Genomic DNA, 17,382 nt, shown 5'->3' on the forward strand with positions numbered 1-17,382 from the left:
TACAAAAAGTATGTTTTTTCTTCAAAAAGAAAAAAAGATAAGTTTCATGTTGCTTCACTATTTTAAGCGCTAGCATTACTTTTCATAAAAAAAATATCACCAAAATATTATGCGTATTTATATTCCAGTTATTAAGAAAAATTTATAAATAAATAAAAAACAATTTTGTATAAATTTTTTTTAGAAATATGTTTTGTAAAAGTATGGAGTACACTCCATTTAAAAAATAAATAAACAAATCTCAAACTCACATAAGAATTAAAAAAAGAAAATTTATTTAAAAATATTATTTTTTACACACCTAACATTTCGCTAATGTTAAAACTTTTCACATTAATTATACTCCCTTGAGGACAGAGGGAATTCTTTGGCCTTTTGACAATCCCATCTAATTGATGAGCAGTTACCTCAGTGAAAGAGGCAACTCTTTTCTTTGGCAACTGCTTGGTATTCATGTTAGCTGAGGCTTTTAACATATCATAATCAAGCTGACCATTTCCTCGTGCTCCTCTTCCAGATGGATGGATTTTTGGATTTCCTATCAGTACTTTGCTCATTAATCACATTAACTACGGCTCTTGCTTGACTTTACTGCATAGTGTGTGAGGTGACTTCTCTATCCCTCCATATAGGTAAGACTTTCCATATCAGCCACCTCCCCTCGATAATTACTCCTTCCAGGAACAAATATCTCCTCATTAAATACCCTGGTTTTACTCCTCTAATTATCTGCAGCTTGATTCTCGGGGGGAGGTGTATTGTGTGACGGCTCCAGAATCTCCTTAGTCAACGTGATTTGCTCCCTTTTCTCCTGTACCTGAGCCTGTGATCTTGGACTTTCCTTTCCAGTGTTCTGATCTACCTTGCCTAAGTTGGCCTGACGTCTGGCTGGAGGATGCAGAGGAGGTTCCATCGATGTTCCGTCATCCTTTCTGGCTTCTTTTCCACTCACAGTTGCAGAGATCCATTCTGGGATTGAGTCTCGTCTAACATCTGCTTACCAGCATTCAACTTTGAACATCTCCTCTTCTCATGTTTTATCATTCCTCAAAGGAAACAGAACGTCGGAAAGCATTCATATTTGAATGAAATCCACATCTGCTTATCACCAATTTTCAATAACCTCCCCTTAATAGAGGTTTGGTACTGATATCAACTTCCACTCTGACTCAAAGGAACTTATCCCAGCCGAAGCCCCTCCTGTCAGTGTCGACCATGTCCACCCTTCCTATGGCCGAGCCTATTTGTTCACCTATTTCCTTCGTCATACACCCCAAAGGCATATCATGTTTCTCTTTATCTGTTAAACTGAAACCTTCCCACGATTTCGTTAACTCGTCCTCCATACTAACCTCTTCAGAGCTAAGTCCAAAAGACGAAATCTTTGCCTAGGCAAATAGAGAAACACCGCACCCTATAGAGAGAAGAGGACCAACTCTCCTATATTGATCATTTTTTTTAAATAATAGTTCATCACCATTTATTAATAAACAGAACATTACATCTAGACTTAGAACATACATTACAAGTTAACTATAACCTTAAAAAGCGCCTCAGTACACAACCGTACCTGATTGACATGATATAGTCCCTACTGCAAATCTCTACAAATCCAAAGGCTGAGAGACCGCACATCTCTATCCAAATACAAAGTGACATAACCTCATATGCCGTCTAAGATGAAGAGGACAAAACTCTATGGACCACAGTCCAAGAGACCATATTTTTTGAACAGTACATAATAACATCAGAAACCATTAGAATAGAAACAATAAAAAACACTCAGCACTCATCCATGATAGACTCATGGGTAGCCCATGCCGCACCTCCACTTTTTGCCCAACAACATCCGCATTTCCTGCGCATTTTCTAGCACAACTTCCGCACCTCCCCCATGTTTCTGCATAGCAGCTATACACACCTGTCATGCCACCCCCGCGCCCAAGAGCGATATGCCTCCCCCACATTCTTGCACTGTAAAAGTCACTCCAAAGGCCATCATCCTAGCTGAAGCAATGGCGTCCACCTCTGTTTTATGCTCCACAAACATAGCATTTACATGACCAAACACACGCCACCAGTCCATGTTGCTCCCTTCATAAGCAGCTTAGTCTTCATTGAAACAACCGAGAACAACCTCCACTTTCCGAAACAAGGGCATGCTCACCCACAAGAGCCTCCATGTTGCACCACACCGTCACTCACCCTGAGAGACCAGAGGCCATCCCAGCCTTTCTCTGACAACCAAAGTCCACGCTACCACCACTTCTGCACCTAACTTGTGCATGGCCCCAATAGCACAACGACTATGTTTTTGACCAGAGAGAGAGAGAGAGAGAGATGAACCATCGAGGGTCTTGGGCTATGTGCATGAGCCACGACGATACAACCACACAAAACCAGCCATCACCGAGAACCCTATTCAAAATGCCAAAACAAAACTAAAACAAACTAACTAAAACCTTACACTAGAAAGAGAAGGGAGGGAGGAGGGAGTCGTGGCTCCCACCACCCATATTCTTAACACTTGATTACCAGTTTATTGTGCTTCTTGTCTCTTTTACAGGAAAAAAATTAATTTTTTAATAATATACTCCACTCTTTTTTAAAATAATTACACGATGTTTATGCAATTCATGATTGTACGTAGAATTTTTAAACTTCCATCCTCTATTACCATGCACATTATTACATATCTCTTGCATAATTCAGTTAATTCAGTGGTTGACTTAAGAAATCATTTAAAACATGCTTCATTAGCTTGTATAATTAAGAATGATAAAATCAATAATAAAAATTTGTAACACAAAAGTTGACGTGCAACCAAAAGATTTCACATATGGGGTAGTGATACTCCGATAGTCGGTACTGAATTGGATATCGACTAGTGTATTCATGTATTTTTTTGTTTTTTTAAAGCATTTTTTGTGTAATTGAAAAAACTATAAATAAATAAAATAAAAAAACACAATTCGGTCCAAATGATAGTTACACTTTCTCGGTGTACCTGTCATTTCCCTTTCTATATAGAAAATAATAGAGAAGCACGTTTCGAGATTTCGTGCAACATAGGGGCACTGTTTTCTCATAACCGTACAAATATTGCTCTAGCTACCAAAGGTCTTGGCAGCATATTTGACGAGTATCAAACTAAATAAAAACATTAACAAAGGGCATCACAAACATAGAAAGAAAGAGCAATGGAAATAGGACATTGATCATAATAATTCTCTCCCATTTCCCTTGTTAGATCTTATTTTATTTAAGATAACACAAACAACGCTAGATCATATAGTTCTAGAACATACAAGTCTCATGCACTCCATTTTTTAATAGTAGGCCTTATTCTTTTTGAAATGGAATATGCAAAACTTGCATACCCTAAGATTGTATCTAAATACATTATTCACATACAAACATATGTTATTTATTTAAATCAATATATGATTTTTGACGATCGACCAAGTTTAATTACAGGATTAATTACTTCTAGTGATAAAAAATTGTACAGAAAACTATTAGCTAGTTTTTTACCAATGCGAATAGTAGACTTTGTATCCAAATGTAAGTGATCTGCTAAAAAGGTTGATCGCGCGGAATCAACACGCACGACATTCTTCAAGTTTATATTCAGTTGAGCATCTCATACAGGTCTTAGGAACTTTCCTTCTCCAATAGAAACTAAAACCTGCAAAAAATATGTATATTTTTAGAATTTTTATAATGATTAATTTGCAAAGATGCATTATGGAATTGTAACCAATTTCTAAAAGAAGAAATGTTTTAGTAATACTGAAATCTCACAAAAGTAAATTCACACACTAACATAGCTTGATGTCACTTTATTATAAATTAGTTTAACATATCATATGAGTCATGTAAGTTTAGAAGGTTACTTATGAAGAAACCGAACGTGCATAAAAGAAATTGATTGAACTAAGCAATAAATAAACCAAATAAAGTACAATAAGAATGGGGAGGTCAGGAGAGTTAAGATCATGTTGAAGATTATTAAAAAACTTCTCCAACCATCCCATATAGAGCCTAGAGTCCCACTCACCATAATCATTCTCTCCCTGATACCAAAGCAATGCACGAATATTACCACCAACACTTTGCCTCGCAGCTCTTGCTCTATTCACCAACTGATTGTATAGTATAGTACCTTTTGCCACTTTTCCATCTTTGTTCCTCCTAATGTATAAGGGACAAGACCAAATCACTCCGACATTTTGCCAATATTTGGTTGGAAAAGGGCATGCCTGGTCCCACCCCGCAGGTCTTTGAATTATCAATTTCCTTACGAAGAGTCTCACAAGCTATCTCCCAAGTTTTGTTCAAAGATAGTGTGCGGATATTGGGAGTGGAAGTGTATTGTGGGAAACCTTTCCATTCTACTAATATTGATTTTTTCATATTTAAAATTAAAATTAAAATTATTTTTAATAAAATCTACTTTTTAATAAATTACATTAAATTGATATACATATTAATATATAGTTGTGATTATAATCAGATTTTTCCAAAAGAATAAGGCTCACCGTACAAAAATACAATGCACGAAGTTTGTACACTCTAGACTATATCTAACTGTACTCATTTGTAATATCTTAAATAACAGTACTGATCAATGTCCTATTTCAATTATTGCTCTTTCTTCGTTGATTTTATCACTCAAAAAGTCAAAATATTATGTAACAATGGATGTTTTTGAAAATTACAAAATTTAGGATGAAAAGAATTTATCCCTGAATGGCTCAAATAAGATGCTTTGATAGTCTATCCCGTTACTTCAAAGTCCATATGTTAATTAATAACTAAAATCTAAAATTATAAAAATAACTTAAAACTATTTTATAATTCTTTTTTAAATTAAAATTATTTTATCAAATTAACACAATTAAATTGGTCAGTTATAAAATAAATAATAAGTATATCATTATGTGTATAAATTTACACCAATGATATAACAAGTATTAATTTATAAATAAACTTAATTTAAACTTATATTATAATGCAAATTATATTATATTAAGTCGTAAAGGTCTTGATATTAGTGGTATATTTTCTTCAAGGTTCAAAGTTTTAATTTAATTATGTGTAAATAATCTCTAAGAGCATTAGTAATGGGCTCAATAAAGTCAAATTTTAGTCAAGAAATAGTTAGGATGCACAATTAATACACTTTAACAGACTCAACAAATGAACAGTATTTTAGCCAAAGATTAATTCACTAGCTAAATTTGGCCAACCCCTCGGGCTAGCTAAATATTATTTTGTGACTAAAAAATTCGTTCCTACTACCTTTACTCCTAAGCTGCTACTTGCTGATTGTCTCTCACACACACAACTGACACATTCAGAGGCACGTATTAATAAGTTATTGATTATGCAATTTGTTGAATTTCGTGTATTAATTTTTTTTTTCATTTTTATTCTAAGGAAAAAGTAATTCTCGATTATAACCATGTGTAATTTTTTAATGACGAATAAATATTTAAATTACACTTAGAATTAAAATAAATAAAAATTTTAAAATCAATATTTTAATAGAATAGTGAAAGATTTGTTGAGCTTATTATTTAGTATTGTAAAAAGTGACTAGTTAAAATTTGTAAAAGTGAATTTTCTAGTTAAATTTTAGTTAAAGTTTATTGAGGTCACTACTAATGTTCTAAGAGTCGAATAATTCTACATATATTTGTAAAATATGTAAATATTATGTAGTTATTTTAAAATATATATATATTATTATTAAAAAATAATTTTTATTTTATATAATTTTTATACTTATTTAATTTTTAAAAATAAATATGCAGCACTTAGAAACCATTCCAAAACATGCTGAGCCAATAAAAATAAAAATCTCTTGAAAAAATTACTAGATATTGTTAACTCAACCATGAAAGGAAAATTGTAAAATTACAATAAAAACAAAAAATAATCTAAAACCAATTAACGATCGATGCGAATGTTATCGTACCAGCTTGAGCTATGAAGATATGAAAATGGCGAGCGAAGGGGATGAGGAAGCCAAATATCACACTGGCTTCTCTCTCTTTCTCTAACTGAGAGCAGGGGAAGAGCATATAATGAACCATGAATCTTCTCGTCACGGCAATCGACAATCTCCCTTCACTTTTCCTCCACAGACCTACCTTCCCTTCATCCCAATCTCCCTTCCGTAGCTTCCCCATCGTTTCAATACCTTCTTCCTCCCAGTCTATAGCCCTACGTCTGTCGAGAATAAGAAGCTTCGCCTCCAACGGGGTCGTATCCTTGGCGGCTTCAGAAATCGACATGGTCAAGAACAGGCATGGGGTCTATACGCCAAAGCAGAAGAAGGTTGTGGTTCTGTGGGACCTCGATAACAAGCCCCCAAAGGGCCCGCCGTACCAGGCGGCCATGGCGCTGAAGCAGGTGGCCCAAAGGTTCGGCGATGTGATTGACTTCTCGGCCTACGCCAACCGCCACGCCTTCATCCATTTGCCCCAGTGGGTACTCGAGCAACGGCGGGAGCGCAAGCAGTTGGACATTTTGGAACGCAAGGGTCTGGCTATCCCGTCCGAACCCTATATCTGTGGTGTCTGCGGCCGCAAGTGTAAGACCAATCTCGACCTCAAGAAGCACTTCAAGCAGCTCCACGAGCGGGAGCGCCAGAAGAAGCTGAACCGGATGAGGTCGCTGAAGGGAAAGAAGCGGCAGCGTTACAAGGAGAGATTCGTGTCCGGGAATCACAAGTACAACGAGGCGGAGAGGTCGTTGATTACGCCGAAGCTTGGGTACGGGTTGGCATCGGAGCTGAGGCGCGCCGGAGTGTTTGTAAAGACGGTGGAGGACAAGCCTCAGGCGGCGGATTGGGCGGTGAAGAGGCAAATGCAGCACTCGATGAGCCGAGGGGTTGATTGGTTATTTCTAGTATCGGACGATTCGGATTTCTCGGAGATGTTGAGGAGGGCGAGGGACGCGAATTTGGGGACGGTGGTGGTGGGGGATTGGGATAGGGCATTGGGTAGGCATGCAGATTTGTGGGTCCCGTGGATTCAGGTGGAGAATGGGGAGGTGTCGGAGGAGGATTTAGTGCCTAAGAGTCAAAGGAGGAGGGAGGAGGATGAGCTGTTCTCTGTTACTAGTTTGGATGACAATGTTGCTAATGAGAGCCATTTTTTGGACGATGTAGTGGATGAACTTGTTGCAGCGAGGACCAGCATTAATGGTGTAAAGATTTCTGCTTTTTCTGAAGTGGAAGAGGAGGCAGAGAGAGGGGGGGAATGGGAAACAGAGGAAGAGAACGTGGAGAATTTGTTTTGGGATAGTGAAGATGAGGAGGATGAGTATTACTGATAGAGCCATTCTTGGTTTGAGGTATACAAGGCATTTATGAGCCATTTAATTCTTTTATGGAACCAGTATGTTTTGCTTGAACTAGAAGAATTAAGCATAGGGAATGGTGGGAAGATGTTGAAAACGGAAGCACCTAATATGCAGTTAACTGGTTTGGGAGTATACAGTGTTAATAGGTTAACCTTTGCCTAAAAATTACGACAATGTTTCACTTATGGGATATTTTGGCTGTTCGCTTTGAAGGAGCTTAAGGCTGTAATTTCCCTTGTGAATGTTTCTTTTCATCAACAAACTCTCGAGGTTGCTGCTATTAGTCTCATTCGAGTTTGCAGAAATAGCATTTGTCTGCTCCAAATCATCCAAGTATGTTTCTTTCTTTTGAGTAGAGGTAGTAAAAGCATATAACTTAATCAAGGTTTAATAATGAGAATTGGTGCGATGCTGCAATCCAATTAGGACCAGTTTCTGTTTTAGAATTTGCCTTGGTGTGTTGTTTAGTCCTGAAATTAGAATTAGTGGCGGAAAGATGCTTAGTTATTGTCGCATCGTTTATTTCATATTTTTCTGCAGGACTAGACTTAGTATGCCTCAGGAAGCAAAAGCTTTTGCACAATCATGCATATCTAGGCTGATTAAATAAGTTTCATGATGCTTCACTCTTTTAAACGATGGTCTGGTTGGTTGTCTTGGTGCCATGATATTATACTCTGGTTTTGATTCAGTAGTTCTTCTTTTCCTGAATTACTTAAAAGTTTATGTATAAAACCCTTTTACCTAAAAAATAGGTAACTAATGCCAAAGTTATAGATTGAAAGGAATCTGCTGTGGCAGAGAAGTTTTTAAGGGAGAGCAATCCTTTGATTTTCTAGAAGATGCAGCCCTAGATAAGGTTGTATTAATGTATTTTCTCAGAAGATAGCTACCCACCTTAACTAGATGGGATGAGAAGCTCTGTTGAGTTTTTGACGAACTTGAACCTCAACCTATTTTATTTCTTCAACTCATATTTAAGGTTGCATTGAAGTTTGAATAGCTGAATGTTAAAGTAGTAGTGATATATGAATTTTTTAGATGTAAATAGTATCTTTAACAGATATTAGTGCATGAGTTTGACTGCATGCACACGCACTTGAACTCGCACTCGCACACAGAAAAGGTTATCTACAGTCCCTAGCCACACATAATTTTGTTAAGAGTTCATTTAATGGACTAAGGATCTTGATCAGGAGCAACAACAAACTAAGCGTGTTTGAAACCTAGTTGCAAACAACTTTCTTAGCGTGATATAGTTTCCTCACATAGTTCTCAGACTCTGATGATGTTTGTGATGTAAGGCAGACCCTTGAACTTTGTTGAATTTACAAATCCTTAAATGTATTTAACTGTAATTTTCATTGAGGTTATGAGTTCTCTAATTTGAACCGATTATCTTAGCAAGTGTCTGTGGACATCTTTGTTAAGATTTGAGTGGACAGAAATATTGAATGAAGGAGAACACGAAGAGGATGAGATAAACATTTTCTTATTCATAAAGAAGTTTTCTGAATTCTATGGCTCTTTACAATTTTGCCTTATATACAACTCACTGCAACTACTATGGCTGGAAATAATAAATAATGCAAAGTCTGCTATCGAATTACACCTATAAAAAAATACAAAAGATAACTAACTCTGCTAGATGGTACATATAGGCCATAATCAGCTCACTCCAAATCAATCCTAGAGTTTCAGTTCTCAGTGGATGTTGCTGGGTGCAGGACCAACGTTGGTAGTGGCCTCTGGAGCAGAGTGACCTGTGTATTTCCTTAGTGGCTCAGTGTCCTTTTTCTGCAGGGGAATCAGTGCCTTTCCTTGATCCTTTTGTGTGCAATTCTTGAGAACGCCAAGCCTTAGGCTTAGGCTTAGGACTAGAAGCAACCACAAAGAACGCAAGTTACACACCTGAAAAAATCGTATGTATTCTTTTGTAGCATGAAAACACTAACCTATTGCCAGATCTATTCTTGAACTCTTCCCCTTTATCAGCTCTCACAGAACAGGTGGCTGGGTATGTCACCTTAATGAACTGCCTTTTATTATCATTATTATTATTATTAAGTAGGAAGATATTTATTGATATTACTATTTTTTTTTTTAATTTGTTGCTCTCTTATGTGCATGTCCACCAATGTCAAGTAGGTTTTCCTTAGGCTTACACCTATAGAATACTTCTTCTTCTTCTTTTATCAGTTCTTCATAACCGATAAAATACTATTAGATTGAACCTGTTGTATGTATAAGTTGCAATTTACAGTACATTTTCCAGTGTATGACAATAATAACTTGTAAAAAAAAAAACACTTACGAAGTTTGTCTGAACATTATATGCTATGGAATACTCTTCTATCTGTGAAAACTTGTCTGAACATTCAGCTCATATGAGCATGCTCATAACTTTCTGTTTAATCCATCTTCATCATAGGCACCACGTATTTTCCATTGGGGTTTTACCTGTTTTGTTGCTTTACAAAGTTGATGCGCTCCAATGGATTTCTAATATATCGTCTATTCCATGCAAGGAGTGAAAAATCATTATGTGCATCATGTTCAATCGTAGTTGGACGCTATTAATTCTTATAAATTGGGGTTAATGAAGCACTAGCATTAGTTTCTCTATATGCATCTTCAAAATCACAGTTTTTGAAAATTGATTTTGTATGTAAAGAAAAACTTCCACGATAGATTATACATCTTTGAACCAAATAATAATAAAATATTATTATTTTTTATTTTTTTCTTAAAATTATTATTTTTATATATTTTATAATTAGCACAGTGTGCTCAAAAATACAAATTTCATATATCTAAATATTACCAATTTCATATATCAAAATGACCAATTTTATCAATAAATATTAATATATACTAAAAAGCACTTTGTATCATCAACTTAATACAAATGTTATATCAAAATCATCTTAATAAAAAATTTACAAAGTTGATTTTAATTGGTAGGAGAGAAAAAATAATAAAATACTGTTTGGACAATGAATGGTGCTTTTTCAAATTTGAATAAATATTATTTATAGTTATGCAAAATTTTAAAGATAAATATAGATTAATTTAGAGAAATATTATGTAAATATAAAGATAAATACAAAAAAGCATAACCCATTGCCGAAAAAACCCAGTCAAGTCAGTCGTGCAGGTTGTGTTTGTTGACCTAATATTGCAGGATTCATTGTTTTGGGCCTTCGGCTGAGTGGCGGAGGATTTTGTTCATTGACTGTCGGAAATGACAAAACCCTCCACTTTCTCTGTAGGAAGCCAATTGAAGCTCTCATCTTTCTTAGCATATGATGAACAGACTCAAAAAATTGGGTGCTAGCTTGGATCTTTTGTACCATCGTTGTCATTGATGATGGGGATTGGGATCCCAGCCGTTGAAGGTGGGGGGGACAATAGAATTTCCATTTTTTCATCTATTTTTTGTTTTTACTTTTTCTATTAAAAAAATATTTTTATTTTTATTTTTATTTTTATGTCTTTTAATAATGTAAGAATTATGGGGTGGAAACAGTCCCTTACAAAAACAGAGAAGAAAGCCCAAATACACAGCAGCTTGATCTGAACGCTGAGTGCAGTGGCCCAAAACATGCAAGCACCCCGAAATACTGATTCATAAAATACAGCACTCTTAACTTCCCATTCTTACAAAAACAGGAAGATGAATTTTCTTCTTTCTTTGTGACACAATAAGAAAACAGAAGCAAGCTTAAAACCAGCACCTGATCAAAGCCTCACCCTGGCTAATGGCTATATATGCGTGGAGTTTTGCACCCAGCCAACATCTCAAAGGAAGACATGCTTTGAAGATGCTATATGTTATACTCCTCAATCCATACCACATCCATGGCTAGCACATTAAAAACATAAAATCCATGACCACCGGATCATTCATAGCCCAATCTCATTTGAAAGAGAAGATACACATCATGTTAGAGGATTTTCGGACAGTATGAATTGTATATAAACATTTTAATAATGTTGTCTGTTTTTCTCTATATCAGACCAACCATTTTGATCTTTGGTACAAGCAAAATGCAACACGAATATTGGAATCTTAGTGAGTTTTTTCTACGAACTTTTGATTATATAATGTTTACAGAAGCACGTAAAGGTGTCGGAGTTCTAATTTAGTGCAGCACTTCAATGATGCGAGAATACTATATGTCCACTAGTTGCTGGAAATTCTAATTCTTGGTCCATGATCGACATGATTAATTTGCAGTCAGAGACAAAACTCGATCTCAGGACTGGCCCATTTCTTTTATTTTATTCTGATTTCTGTTGCTGCCGACTGAATGACTCCTTAGTTTAGACAGTTATCCAAACTCCTACGTCTTCCAAAGTTCATCTGTCTCTCCAAACAATGCAATCTCTCTCTCTCTCTCTCTCTCTCTCTCTCTCTCTCTCTCTCTCTCTCTCTCTCTCATGCAATTATATATATATATTTAGAGTAATACCAACTTTGGCCCAACATCTGACAGTTTGTATATGTCTCATTTATGAATAGTTTTATGATTGTCATGGCTTTGAATAATTGCATAGTGCAGATGTACAGTTGCTATAACACTTCAGTGCTTCGGTACATTTGACTCGCCCGCCGAGCGGTTTTTTCCGATTCCGACGTCAAGCGACCAATTTATTTTCGTAGAGGTCGGTTTCTCGATTTGGTGTATAACCTTAATATTTATTATTGATATAACTAATTCATTCCTAATGTAGAAACTTCAGTAAGAGATCATCCATTGCAATATTAAAAAATATTAAAAATAATATATATTTTTATATCAATTAATACGCAAGATTTTTATATAAATAATTTGTTTGGTTTGTCTATAAGCAAGCTCTTCACCTTATTTTTCAATTGATTTTATATCAAAGAGAAATGTTTTAATTATAAATAAATTTTATAAAAATAAACTCATAAATTAATATAATTTAATAAGATATATCAAAATATAAAATTAATTTTATTATAAAATAGATTTAAATAATCATATTAAATCATATTAATTTGTAATTTTATTTTTATTAAATATTTTTATGATCATAACACTTACCTTTATTAAAATGGTTATTTATTTAAGCTTGGAAAGATGTTTTAATAGGATGGATTTTGAAAGCCTTCATCATTAATGGGATATTAATAAAACTTTTCTTTAATACTCATATTAAAAGAAATAAATTGATATTTAATAAATTTAACTTTTATACTTTTTTTAAACATTAGTTAATTGTGTGAAATGTTACTGTTATAAAAAAATTATAAAATTAAATATATAAATTGATGTAATATAATGTATTAAATTATAAAGTTATTATTACCGTAAAATAAATTTAATATATTATATAAATTTAATTTAATTTTATATTCATTTTTAAAAAATATATTTGTGATTATAATATATATATATATAGCTTGGAAATATGATTTAATAGAGTGAATTTTTTCTGTGCCATCTCCATCATAATTAATGAGATAATTTAATTAATAAAACTTAGCTGTCTATTCTTCTTAATATATTCAGTACTTAACACTTAACAAGTGAAAAGAATGAAACTGATTGCCTCGAACCTTTCGCCAAACCATTACCCAAGTGCCACGTTTCTATATATGATTGATATTGATCATTGTTAGTCACCGCTACCTATGAAGCTAATTAAGCACTCTGTAATAAATATTATTAATTAATAGCGAACAATTTTCAAATAAAATTTAAAAATAAAGAAAATTAATTAAATTAATATTTATTGCATCATCAGTGATGTATGACTGATCATGTCGTAGGTGTATGTTTGTGATATTTTTAGCGGTAAGATTTGTACGTATGCCATTCATCTTGTTAAATAAATATTTTTAGTTGAGTTGAATTGAGATAAATTAAAATAATTTTTATGAATAATAATATATTAAAATAATTAAATAAATTTTATAAAATTATTTAAGATGTATTTAAATGTTAAAATATGTTTATATGAAGTTAAAAAATATTATGAGTCTCATGTGTAAAAAAATATTGAGTTAAAAAATAATTATGGGTCTTACATATAAAAAAATTTTGAATTAAAATGAGTTTAATAATTTGAAAATTTAATATTTATATGTTAGATTTAATTTAAAATTAAACTGAGTTGAGTTGATTTTAGTTAAGTTTTACTTCCAAACGAACCTTAATCCACTTTAATGAACAATATATATAGCTCAAGCATATGACTAAATGGCTTCATTCGCATTTACATCTCCATTTACAGCAACAACATAAGGCTAGGGAACCACAGCAAAGCGAGTTACAATGGATCTAAAATGACTATAACGACGGAGTGAGATCATATCCTTCTTAGTAGAAGTGAGAGATCAGATATCTCGTGAGGTTCACACATCGAGAGAAAGAGGATAAAAAAAAAATGACGATGGATTGATACGAAAGGGGTCTTATAGGTGGTCGTGATTTGCAAGTACTGACAACATATAAGAATTCAATCTAAAGAGAAATTACAATAGGATTGTGCGTGGATGCCACGTGAGTTGGCGGTCGTGTGTAAGCCACATGAGTCGGAATTTTCATTCGACGAATGACAACAAGTTTCGATAGATAAGAGGATGGAGAGTTCAATTGAGCGTCGACAAGTGCTGGATGATGCATGCATGCATGGTAGCTGTCTATGTTAGATGCACTGGTTTTTGTTTGGTCAAAGAGGAGAGAAACTGAAGAAGAAGGGGAAAGGAGAGAGGGAAAAGGTGGTATATGTGAGGATCAGAGAAAATGAGGAAGAGAGGCAGAAGCCGAATATATAATATTATATATTTTCGAAGCTGTGTTCTGATATCTCACCGCTAGATAGAGATAGAATTAGACAATAACAATGCTTATTGACAAGAAGATTATGCAGAATTTGGCCTTCTGCACCTAAAAAAAATGAAAATTTAATATTAGTGTTATGAATCTTCCGCCCTCCAAAATAGAAAAGGTCCACCTCCTCCCTCCACACACCCCCCCCCCCCCCCCCCCCCCCCCCCCCCAAGTACCCCATCACCTTCGTAATTTCCACAGCCTGGGTTCGTTTGCCATTTGCGTGGACGGGAAAGTACTCATTTTCACAGCCGCAAACATCCATCTATGCGCCGACCCTCTCTTTCTATCCCGAAAACCACCTCCCACTTGTCCACAAAAATCAAACTCCTTGTCACCATCATGATTTTAATACAGTCGTATATGATTTTATGAAAATAAATTTATAAATTAACATAAATTTATATAATATATTAGATTTATTTGATTATAAAATAATTCTATAATATAATATATTATGTAAAATTACATTAATTTATAAATTTATTTTTATAAAATATATTTATAACTAAAATATTTTTAAGAATATTAATATCATGTATCGGGTAATGTCATGTTTGACAAACAAAGACATCTTAATGAGCATCAAATTAAGGGTGGGGCTTTGGAGTCGGGTTGCTGCTTTGATTGCTTGCGTACAAGAGGCGTAACCATCCAAGTCGGCTATCACATGCCCCCAAAACCGCTATGTGCATTTTCTTTTATTTCTTTTATGAACTCTCCAAAGAAATTGCCCTTTCAGACCCACCAAAACTGATCAGCAACATCTATATATATATATATATATATATAGTATTACATGCATATTGCATCACCTACTATTATACAAGAGAGAGAGGGGGGAGAGAGACAGACGGGATAGGAGATGATAGATTATGTCGGCCAGTTTTGGACTTATCTTCAAGGAAGATCAACGTGGCGGCCGTTCCCAGAATAGAGACTATAGCAGCCAAGTAGGAAACTCTCCAGCCCCGTCTCTCTCTCTTTCTCTATATATATTGCACTCTGCATATTCCAGGAAATTGTTTGTGGCATGGACTTTCTGAAACTGAAAACGGAATCTTCCTGGGTTTTGTTTTCGTTCTTGGGTTATATGCTGTAGCTGTTGAGATTTTACGAATAAGTAAGGGAGGGAGGGGAAAAGGCTAGGGGTGTTAGAGTAGTGATTATTCTGTGATGGAAGGAGCTGCGTGTTGTTCGACGTCAACAAGCGCAGAAAAGCGAAAGCAGAGGCAAAACCAGGAGAAGCCATATCGGGGAATAAGGATGAGGAAGTGGGGGAAGTGGGTGGCCGAGATTAGAGAACCCAACAAGAGGTCTAGGATTTGGCTTGGCTCCTACACGACTCCGGTCGCCGCCGCACGAGCCTACGACACCGCTGTGTTCTATCTCCGAGGGCCTTCCGCTCGGCTTAACTTTCCCGATTTGATCTTCCAAGAAGACGATGACGAGCTCCGGGACATCTCCGCCGCTTCTATACGCAAGAAAGCCACCGAAGTCGGAGCCAGAGTCGACGCCCTTCAGGCTGCTCTCCATGCATCGCAACCGAAGCCTAGTCGAGTCTCAGAGACGCCCGATTTAAACGAGTATCCGGGACCGGAAAACTCCGACGAAGATTGATCAATATTACACGCTCAGTTATTAGTTTCTTCATGTCTTTTTCCATGATCTTCGGGCGGTGTGCAAGAAAAAAGAAATTGCATCTCGCACACCGCTAAGAGAAATTTAGGAGGAAGGAGATTAAGTTGGCTGTGAAAACACAATCAACAGGTCCTGTTTGATACGTTTGGATTACCAGTTGTAACCAGAACTAAGCAAAAATAGTTTTGATAGTGATCAGATTAGTTTTCTTTTTCTTTTTTCTCTCTCATCAACTAAACAACTTCGATTCATATAAAGTTTCGTTGATCATGTCTAAATTCTCTCTGAAATGAACCCTGCACTAAAGTTTCGGCCATAAATTTGAGGAGGAGACCAGGGAAGATGAAGAATGGCCGTGGAATGAGGGAAACAGCGATGGCCTACCAAACAAGCTTTTATATTTTTAATTTTTCCTTTTTTCCAGAACGCAAAGGAGATAAGATCAAGATAAGGCAGAGTTGGGGCACCAAGAACTGCTACTCATGACGTGCCTGTGGACGCCACAAAAACCATGAAAACCAGAGAGAGAGAGAGTGGTGGTCCTTAATCAGAGAGGGGGCCCGGTGTCACCGTCATGGTATGGTGGAAGCTTACGAAAGCTTTGCTTACTAGAAGTTGATGGGTGATGTGGCGGTGATAGTTTTGTGTTTTTTTTTTTGTCTTCATGTTTTGTTAATTGTAATTGTTTATATTTTGGGTTTTGTCTTTTCTTTTTCTTTTTCTTTTTTTTCTCTTTTTTTTTCTTTTTTTCTTTTTATTTTGTGTGTTTTTATTCATTCTTGTTTTGATTTGCATTTTTGAGTTAATGATAGTATGTTATCACTTCCCTTCACGCCTACTTAATTATTTTTTTGATTATAAATATCTTGGCTTTACGTGCATTTTGTTTTTGATAATAAATAAATACATTAATCGGCATTTTGTTCTCAAACATTTCGTGCTAATAAAAAAAATTATAAGAATCAACTTTCGCATTCTTAAGTATCATATGATTTAATACGAACAATAATGTTACATACAGTCGTAGAATTGTAAACGTTATACAATTGTTTTGAAAAAGAGGAATTTATGATTAAAATGTTAATTTTTTTTTCATGTGGGTCTCATATTAATTCATTTTTTTAAAATGACTGTACGCCGTTTGCACGATCACGACTGCAAATATCATTTCTCTTAATACGAAATATGTCGAATAGATATGTTTGATTAGATTTTTAAGGGTTTGTTTTAAAATATATATATATTGAATTTTGTAAAAGTTTCTAAAGGTGAATAGCTAAAATGAAAAATAATTTCAATAAAAAAATTTTGAGATATATTTTATATTTAAGTTTGTAAAAAATAATTTAGTTAATTACATTAATAAAAATATATAAAAAAATATATAAAAATAACTGTATATATAATTGATGACAATTTATGATGAAAAAATGCAGTATTTTTTTTTTTAATCTTGATTTGATTCATTAAAACAGTTTCAATCCGATGATTATGTTTTGGT

General features: G+C 34.7%; 2 protein-coding genes across 2 annotated transcripts; both read left to right on the plus strand.

Moving 5' to 3' along the window:
* Positions 1–5,944: 5,944 nt before the first annotated feature.
* Positions 5,945–7,684, plus strand: LOC122299630. Its single transcript, XM_043110024.1, has one exon. It carries the CDS (start codon positions 6,100–6,102, stop codon positions 7,342–7,344), a length of 1,245 nt encoding a protein of 414 aa, XP_042965958.1. The 5' UTR covers positions 5,945–6,099; the 3' UTR covers positions 7,345–7,684.
* Positions 7,685–15,047: 7,363 nt separating this feature from the next.
* Positions 15,048–16,079, plus strand: LOC122299873 (ethylene-responsive transcription factor RAP2-1-like). The gene has a single exon (XM_043110349.1). The coding sequence runs from the start codon at positions 15,417–15,419 to the stop codon at positions 15,858–15,860; it is 444 nt and encodes a 147-aa protein (XP_042966283.1). The 5' UTR covers positions 15,048–15,416; the 3' UTR covers positions 15,861–16,079.
* The last annotated feature ends 1,303 nt before the right edge of the window (positions 16,080–17,382 follow it).

This window comes from Carya illinoinensis, chromosome 16 (genome assembly GCF_018687715.1).
Source record: "Carya illinoinensis cultivar Pawnee chromosome 16, C.illinoinensisPawnee_v1, whole genome shotgun sequence".
Classification (NCBI taxonomy): domain Eukaryota; kingdom Viridiplantae; phylum Streptophyta; class Magnoliopsida; order Fagales; family Juglandaceae; genus Carya; species Carya illinoinensis.